At 37.0% G+C, this 9,681-nt stretch overlaps 1 protein-coding gene across 3 annotated transcripts in view; it reads left to right on the plus strand.

Moving 5' to 3' along the window:
* Nucleotides 1-8,660, plus strand: part of IFT88 (intraflagellar transport 88) — a 44,437-nt gene extending 35,777 nt beyond the window's left edge. For all 3 annotated transcript variants that reach the window (XM_033052022.2, XM_033052021.2, XM_033052023.2), the window contains exons 25-26: nt 6,903-6,998; nt 7,672-8,660. In XM_033052022.2, the coding sequence (XP_032907913.1) occupies nt 6,903-6,998; nt 7,672-7,793 (218 nt within the window). In that variant the 3' untranslated portion in view covers nt 7,794-8,660. The remainder of the gene's footprint in view (nt 1-6,902; nt 6,999-7,671) is intronic.
* Nucleotides 8,661-9,681: the final 1,021 nt, after the last annotated feature.

The raw sequence follows: 9,681 nt of genomic DNA on the forward strand, positions 1-9,681 counted from the left end.
CAGAGTTTGGGAATTGGGAACAAGTTTGTATAAGAGTGTGTTTGAGAAGTCTTCATTATACAAATTCAGTGCCAGAGATCCAGCCTTTCTGGAAATGACTTGGCAAACAAGCAGAGGTACAAAGAAGGTCCTGTACTGAGCCTAGAGTTAACTTCCTGCTGGGTTTCTTAATTAAAAGTTGTGTTGAGCTGTACTACTTAGATGTATTTTTAGAATGAGTCAAAGGCACTGGGCACATTTTAACTGGTAAAGTTGTCTCTGGGGAGCCTTATCAGTAAAGAAACTGGACACTCACAGCATCACATGTTTAAGGACTGTGTTGTATTTTGTCTACATTGTGCTGAGGATGACTAAGAGAAACCTGAATACCCAAACATTTTATTTTGTCCAATGCTTGGCTTTGTTCACTTGGGTTATGAGCTGTAATTTGCAGTTTCATAAATTTCTGTGCCTGGCCTGTGGGAAGGCATGTATGAAATATAAACATGGGTTATTTTATTTCAAAATATTAGTATACTTTTGATAAATTAATGACTTCAAAAGGAGAGGAAAAAAAAGAAACATTTGTATACATTTTAAGGTAAGTCTTTTCCAGTGGTGTTGCCAAGACCAAAAGGTATCATTTTCCTAAACTGTATGAGGGAATTGCCAGCATTACTGAACCTAGTGAAGCATGGAATCCTCCTTAGTTTAGTACTTACTACCTAAATTAATGTACTTACTAGCTAACTGAAGTCTTATGCCTTCCAAATATTTTAGGTATGATGCCTGTTTTCTCTTTCTTTCTTTCTTTCTTTCTTTCTTTCTTTCTTTCTTTCTTTCTTTCTTTCTTTCTTTCTTCTTTCTTTCTTTCTTTCTTTCTTTCTTTCTTTCTTTCTTTCTTTCTTTCTTTCTTTCTTTCTTTCTTTCTTTCTTTCTTTCTTTCTTTCTTTCTTTCTTTCTTTCTTCCTTTCTTCCTTTCTTTCTTTCTTCCTTTCTTCCTTTCTTCCTTTCTTCCTTCCTTCCTTCCTTCCTTCCTTTTTTCTTTCTTTCTTCCTTTTTTCTTTCTTCCTTTTTTCTTTCTTCCTTTTTTCTTTCTTCCTTTTTTCTTTCTTCCTTTTTTCTTTCTTCCTTTTTTCTTTCTTCCTTTTTTCTTTCTTCCTTTTTTCTTCCTTTCTTTCTCCCTTTCTTTCTCTCTTTCTTTCTCCCTTTTTCTCCCTTTCTTTCTCCCTTTCTTTCTCCCTTTCTTTCTCCCTTTCTTTCTCCCTTTCTTTCTCCCTTTCTTTCTCCCTTTCTTTCTCCCTTTCTTTCTCCCTTTCTTTCTCCCTTTCTTTCTCCCTTTCTTTCTCCCTTTCTTTCTTTCTTTCCTTTTACCAGCTCACTGTCCCCATACTTGTTAGCATTCTTAAGAGATTTCCCCCCCACCAAGTATTTTGTCCCTATGTGGTTATTTATATTAAGAGTATTAATAATTCAGGTTTCCTTGTTTTAGGCAATATGATCTAAAATTGCTTTTAAAAAGAAAGCTATGAAGAAAGGACTAAGCTAGCAAGGTTTGTACTTCATAGGGCATCCAGTACTTAGACATTATAAATTAAAACAGAAGGTGTACAAGATGCACCAAAGCACAGTTTCAGCAATATGATTGGTGTGTGCATAGATGGTAGACAGAATGGAAATGGAGAGACCAAGAGTCTCTCTTGAGAGAAAGATAAGCATTAAATCTAAAATCCCTGCCCAAAACTGAACACATTTGTCACTCACTATAAAAAGTGAAATTTTCTTATCCCCACAGTTTTCAGATTTATGGTTTCCAGTCTTACGTGGGTTATGCTGGAAGCAAATGACATTGATACAGTCCTGTTAAAATTATTCTTTTTAATTTAAAAAGGGGGAAAAAACCCAAAACCACAATACCATGAAACCTTGAAGGGAGCTAACAGTACATCTGAGTTTAGGCAGTTATCAAATACTCTCTTTCCAATAATATTTTCCTGTTTTCATACTCACTTTTTTTGTGTTTGCAGATATATGATTGTAACATCCAGAACTTAGCAGTTGTGGTTTTTACTGCCATAAGGGATTTTTCCTGTTTAATAGCATAATGCCTTTCTGTATGTAGATAATGCAAAGTATGGCATTCAGGAATCCATTCCTGTGGCAGTGTTTACTTGGTCTTTGCATTGCCCAGCTCTCTGAATGGGGAGTTTTGTGCAGAATGAGAGGAGCCATGCAGTCTCGGACAGGAGCCCAAAGAAGCAGCGATGAATTCAGAAGATGAAAGGCTGAGTACTTTGCATTCTCGTTGTTACCTAGGTCTGTGAGGATTAATTTGGAAAATAAACCACATGGGAATAATTAAGGTGTCTTTTCCCTTTTGCATTTTCCTGGTGACTGTGTCAGTTTGTCCATCCCCAAAGATTTCCCATGTTCAAACACCCTTTACCATCCCAGAGTCATCTCCTTATATATTATGGAAGTATGTTTTAGATGTTAAAGCTGTAGGCATCCCAGATAATCCTGACTGTGATAAAGACAAGAGATTTTCTTGTTACCCTGCAGCCAGGACATGACAATCACTTATATTTGCTAGGCTTTGTGTGCCTGTTGATGCCTCATTAATTACAAGTCATTGTGGGATGGCTCCATTGTCTGTGTGTGCAAAATAGAAAAAAGTTTTCTTAATTAGTGGAGAAGGGAAAATCTGTTGAAATGAGGAGAGCATCTTAATCTGTTTTCTGCTCTGAACTCACCTAAGGAGTTAGCTGAACTGACACACCACAAACAATTTTCATTCAACAGAATTTCAAGTCAAAATGAACAGCAGCAAAGTTACGAATTGCATCTACTTCTCACGCTGTTTCACTGTTTTAATATATTACTCTGCCTTCTGCACTGAACTTAACTCCTCTCTTTTGTCAAACCAATGCCCATTCTTCTCCAAAGATGGTGTCTTCATCCCAAATATGAAAGATACATAGAGCTGCACTTAAACATTCTGGATTTAGTGGAGAGTTAGTCCACTGTGCTCTTTGTTACATAAACATTTTACAGAGGAGGTAGATTACCAAACAATCTTACCCTTTGATGTCTTTTCTTGATGAGTAAAATAGTACTAAAAAGTCTAATTTATGTCCTTTGTGATACTGGAGGAATTTCCAATGCAGTGGTCTCATCACTGTAATTGCAACTAGTTAGATTCCTCTAAAAAATAAATACAAATACAATGGATTTTTTGGCTTGAAGTACACCCAGGTATCATGTGACACAGGAAGTACAGAAACACATAAAAAGATTGAGAATCTTTTTTCTAGGTATCACTATTTAAATGGGACTATTACGATGTAGGATTGCTTTTGCAGTATATTTCTTTATTCATTGTTCTGCCATACAAAATAGGCCATTTTTAAAAATTGAATTTTATATTTTGATTTTTCTTTTTATTCCCATCCGAATTCTATATGAAGGAATTCATTTAAATCAGGTTTTGTAAAATATTGTACAAATCTAAATGAATGAAACAATTCTAATAGAATAATTTAAAGATCCTAAATATAATAATATAGCCATGACTTTTAAACAGGTGAGAGGAAGGAATGAACCATGAAAGATACCAGCATACAGAGTGTATTATTTATATCTTTGTATGCATAATCTGCAGTAAAGGCTGTTGAACACAGACTGTAAGGGGAAGGTAATGTCAGCATGATAATCCAAATCTCAAGTATAATGGTTTTACAGAGTAAATGTATTTATAAATCAGATTTTTAAAATATATTGATCAGCTCTGCTTAATTGGTTCCTGTTGCTTTTTCAACTGAAATCTGGAGCCATGTTCCTGCAGTCCATTCATGTGTAGGTGTCCACATTGTCACCACAAAGTGAGTACAGTGGGGATGGCCTCCACGTGAACTACAGTAATAACTTATTTAATAAGGTTTCAATAAGATAATAAATAAGAACTGGGTATTGTTGCAGTGAAAGTTTCCTTAGATACAGAGAGCAATTTAGTTCAGCAGTGGTCTTCCATTATTCAAAAGCTGCTTTGAATTACAAGCAGGTGTTTGTACAGTTAATATAGTACTACAGATAGAATTAATTTGCAGTTTCAGAACTAGCTAACTCTAGTCCTCTGATTGTTGGTGCAGTCAGACAGATGTTAACACTCAAAGCTGTACTCTTAGTAGAGAAAAACTACAAATAAAGCTTTTCATCCACAGTCACACTGTTAGCTTTGGTTTTTTCTGTGTGTTACTTTAGTGATTCCAAATGTAAATACATGTATATAAAATCTTTTTCCTAGGTGGGGTGAGAGCAGCAGGGAATGATGAGTAGAAATTGTAAAACTTGCCTCCCAAAAGTGTGCATAAAAGTCTGTGATAAAATGCTTTAAAAACAACTCTTCCCTGAAGTTTTCTTCACTCTAGGATACCAAAATCCTGATGTCTATATTGCAAACTTACATTCCTTAACATTGCCAAATTATGTGTGGATGTATACTGAATAAAAACATGTAGGTGATTCTGCAAACAGAACTACAGAAAGTAATTTCAATATGAGGTTCAGACTTCTGTCAGATCATATTATATGGTCAACAGACTTTTAAATTTTTAATAGCTGCCATGTTGGCAGCCAAATCCTGTATCCCATGGCAAGAGTGTAGAGAAAAGCCTCCCCCAAATGGCTCAACAGCCGGGACATTCCTTCTGAAAGCTGGAGCTGTGGGTTTGAACTCCCTCAGGTGAAAGAAAGCACTGAAGCCAGTCAGACCTGTCGCTTCCTGAGCTGCTGTCTGATATCTCCATGTTGTCAAGCACCTCTTGAGCATACTGCAGTCCCCAGAGACTTGATGTGGTTTTGCATATTAGCCTAATTTAAACTAAATGTGAAGAACTAACCAGAAGGGTTGTTAACCTTCCCTTCACTCTTGCTAGATATAATGCTCATAAAGAAGTAAGGGTTACTTTGCTGACCTACCTGAGAAAGTTTTCAAGTTACTTTTAGATGTACCTAGTTAAACTTAAGAACTAGAACATCTAAAGAAGCTTCTGTTTTCAAATGTATTTTTTAGGGCAGTAAAAGTTGCAGGTAACTAGTGGGTATTATGTTGATCCCACCTAGTTTGGTTTGTCTACCATCCTTTTCTTCCTTCTTTCACTTAATTTCTTCACCTTCCTCTGGTAGCATCACTAATACCCATGTGTTTTCCTCCTTCACAGTTGCAAACATCTGTTATGCCATTTTCCTCCTCTTTTATTTTCATTACATGCAATTCTTCGTTTCTGGGACCAACCAATTAAACCTGTGGAGTTTCTTTGACTAGGTCAGTCTTTCCTAGTGTAGTCTGCTGTATTGTTCCTGTCTTTGCATCTCTTTACTGCTCCTTGCAACTTTGTTTGTTGTCTTAAAAATTACTTGTTTTCCATTATGCAGGACTGTGCCTACTTCTGTCCTACTCTTTTTCTCATTGATTATTTGTATTTTCCTCAAAACATTTTCATCCACACCATCTTTGAAGCCCAGCTCTCACCTCCTTGTTGCACAGGCCTGTCCAGAGCCCACTGAAATCAAGGGGAGGCCCTTTTGTAATTTCACAGCCTTTGGTTGAGTTCCTTTCCAGGCAAATGCATTTTCTTCCTGTTTCTTCAAATCCTTTAACTATTCACTTCTTTCATTAAACCTGTCAGTGAGAATTGGTCCAAGGGAAGTAGGTGTATGTTAAAATCCATATTCCTTGCTTTAAAATTTCAACTGTAATCTGTGTCTTGTGAACTTATTAACTGTTTGACATGTGACTGTATTAGATCTTTCTTGAAGCAGAGAGGTCTTCCAATTTGGGCTGAGCAAATAGAAGTCTATGGTAGTATTTATGGAGAGATAAAGGTTTGTTGTATTTGTAGAAGTTTGGGGCGCTGAGGTTTTTTTCTTTTAATTATAACAATATCTATTAAAACAACATTTGTAGTAAATATGACAGTTGAAATGTGTTGCCAGGTTCAGACTTTGTAATTAATGTTTGTTGAATGAAACCCATTTTTCCTCTTTACAGATAGAAGACTTTTAATACCTACATTGTTTGGTGTTGTAAATGAGCATATCTTTATTTGGCTGCACATCCTGCCTTGTAAATACACCAAGTCAAACTCAAAATGTTTTCTCCTTGGAGAAAAAATATTGCATAAAAATTTGTTGTAGCTGATGAGATTGAAAGCTTGCCATGAATGTGAAAAAGAGATTCAGAGGTGAACAGAATATTTAAAGTGTCTGGAATACTGCTGTGGCAGGAGAATGTTAATCTGATGTTGTCTGGGCAGGAGGCAGCCCTCGGAGCCGACACATTCCTTGGGGCCCTGCTGCAAGCTGAGCTGCCAGCGCAGTGTTTACAGCGAGGTGCAGGGCCAGCAGGGTCTGTACACATGAGCTGTGACTGCCTGCCACGCACACAGCACATGGCAAATATACTCTTCTAATTAAAAGCAAACTTAGTGTTGCATTTAACCTTGACAGTGTTGAGCAGGTGGATCACACTGATGCATTAGTAAGCACACAAACATAGGAAATGTCCTGTGTACATTGTGACAGTGTTTATATTTATCATGCTTATTTTAACTCCAAAATGTGACTGTAATTTATAAGCAACTGAAAAGTCAGCATTCGAAGCAGAAATATTTTAATGTGTTTACTCCAAAGTCATAAGGCTGTATATATCTTTTAAAAAACATTAACACACACATGTGGACACAGTGTCCACTGTGTTTAAAGACCAGTATTACAAATGAGTACTGTGTCTGTCATGAAAAGATTGTTTCATCCAAGTCTAGTTTGACAGATAGTAGTAGCTGAATTTATGTTATTCTTGTATCATGGTTTTACAGAACATAACAGAATGCTATTTGTCTTTTCTTTTTTTTTCTGTTCCCCAGATACTGGTGGTACCAAAGGGGAAAGACTGAGTGCCAAACTGAAATCTCTGCCTGGAACAAGTGAACCCTATGAAAGTAGCGGCAGTAAAGAAATAGGCAAGTGGACATCTTATACCTTTTTTACTTTCATGGTTCTCAGGGAGAGGAAAAATAAGAAGAGAGGGAAAAAGAAGTTGTTGGAAGAGCATGTAAAATTAGATAATTGGGGAAATATTTTCCCATGAAAATGAGGCTTTCGCTTCATTGTTCAGACCTCACTATAAAGTAATTGTAAATATTAAGAAATGTTGCACATGTTAATATTACTTTCAATATCTGCCTGCTGCATCCTTTAAGTCAGTTCTCGCCATTCTGCAGTCATAGCTTCTTCAATAAGACTGAATTTTCAAAGGGTGTTAAAAAACCCATATCCATGTGGAATGTGGTATTTCCTAAAAAGCCATTCCTCAAACAAGTCATCAGTCTTGCTGTTCCTTGCATGTTTCCAATGTCTTTTTTTCACTGTAGTGTAATAAGAGAAATTTATTTTTTAAAAAACCAAAAAGCTTCCATCAGTAGAACTCAGGAACTTTGCCCTTGTGACCTACCTCAGTTCCTGAATGCAGTGTTTTGTTCTCCTTCAGCATTCATATACTCTTTCTGATTTGCATTTCAAAGACACAAATGTGTAGTGCTAAATTCTAATGTTTGATTTTGTATGTTTAAAACCAGCTAAAGTTAAAGCTAAAATAGTTTGTAACTGTTTCACATGTATTTATTTAAACCCTAGATGCCTCCTACGTGGATCCACTTGGCCCACAACCAGAAAGACCAAAAACAGCAGCAAGAAAAAGAACAGAGGAAGATGATTTTGCTGATGAAGAGCTAGGAGAGGATCTGCTTCCAGAATAGCATATGGACCACTCATCATTTTTTTAATCCTTGTAAAAATTTTAGCTGAAAAACTTATAATTCATAATGATTTTGTAGTAGATTTTTATAAACTATTTGTGAAATACTTTGAACATCTGGTACCTTATGTTAAAAATATGGATTTGTAATTGCAGTGTCTTCTGTGATTGATTAAAAAAAATAATGGTGAGGTTATTTTACTCATGCATAAGATCTACACAAATACTCAAACACATTGCAAGCTGTATTAAATGTGTGAAGCTTTTGCTTTCAGAGATAAATATGATGGTATGAAACAGAGAAGCCTCTAAAATTTCATCTTTCAGTGCAGAATACCTCGAAGCAATGCTTGTAAGGTTGAAAATCCTGTATCCTTTATCCAAAGCCAGAATTTATTGCTGTGAACTGACCTGAAAATGCTGAGTATGACTTTGGTCTTCCTTAAGAAGACCCAATTCAGCAAATCATTTTGCACCAATACCAAAGATAATATCTTAATTTTAGTCTAAACTTACATGAACCAGGACCATTTTGCAGTCTTTTGGCAAAATGTCCTTATTTTTGTTTTTTTATTTTGAGTGGTCAAGAGTTGTCAGGATTTCAGCCTAGTTTGTTCAGAATTGCTGATTAGATTACAGCTCTTGAGTTTTATGTTGGAGACTGTGGCCCCGACCATGCAATGGTAGTTTTCTACAGCCTAAGCTGAGTATGGGCAAAGAAGTTAGTTACAGAAATCACCATTTTACTTATGAACTGAACAAGTTTGATTACTGAGACATGTTAAATTCCTGTAGTAGGAATCACTTTGGGGAGATGAAAAATATTAGTCAGGTGTTCAGAATTTCCTAATAAATACTTGCAAAACTAGTCCACTGAGATGGCTTGTTTTTGGAACCCTGGCATGAGTTTGGTTTAATAGTTAGACTTTGGTTATTGCACTTTGAAATGCAAGAATTCAGTCTTCTAGAATTTTCAGTGCTCCTTCTCAGTGTTGGTGCTCAGACTGTTTCCCAGTGACAGTGGAGAAGTCTCTGTATCTTCATGAAATGTTTTTTCAGGTTTTAAAAACACTGCCCAGTTTTATAGGATGTCTGCAAGTGGTCAGAAGTCTCCTGTGGGATGTATGAGCTGCTTTGTGTGTAGCATGTTTCCCCTGGGACTGGAGCAGCGTTCCATCTGGGATTGCAGCGCTTCTGCCTGATGGTACACAGAGCACGTTCAGTGATGTTTATGGAACACCCGAGGGGCTCACCAAAGAAGAAAGACACAGTAAGCTCTGGGGTCTGATCTTTCTAAGGACGAGAGCATGAGAAGGAAGTGGATGTCAGCTGCCTTATTTCTGCAAGTCTCTCTTGCCTGTTCCTCAGTCCTGCAGTATATACTGCTCTGGTTGTAGAATGACATATTCCTAGATGTCATGGTAGTTCTTTCTGTCAGGCTTAGTCTTGGAAGACCCAGGCCACCAGGATGCAATGTGTCATGCAGGAGGGAGCATTTTCAGCTACAGACTGCTGTGGCATGAGATATCTGAGTTAATCACAGTAAGAGTAAATATATGGGCCCATGGCAGGGAGCATTGATAAACCTGTGGAACAGTGCAGAAGAGAAAGCAGGCAAGATATTGCCATGGTCTTCTAACACAAAGACATTTGTGTTAGAGTAGACTCCAGTGGGTTGACCCGGCTGGATGCCTGGCACCCACTGAAGCCTATCACCCCTCTGCAGCTGGGCAGGGGAGAGAATGGGTAAAGGACCAGGGCAGATCACTCACCATATACCATCACAGGCAAAACGGATTTAAATTAGAGATATTAATGGAGTTTATTGTTAACAAAATCAGAGCAGGATAATGAGCAGTAAAATAAACCTTCAAAACAAAACTCCCTTC

Source organism: Catharus ustulatus, chromosome 2 (genome assembly GCF_009819885.2).
Source record: "Catharus ustulatus isolate bCatUst1 chromosome 2, bCatUst1.pri.v2, whole genome shotgun sequence".
In the NCBI taxonomy this organism is placed as follows: Eukaryota; Metazoa; Chordata; class Aves; order Passeriformes; family Turdidae; genus Catharus; species Catharus ustulatus.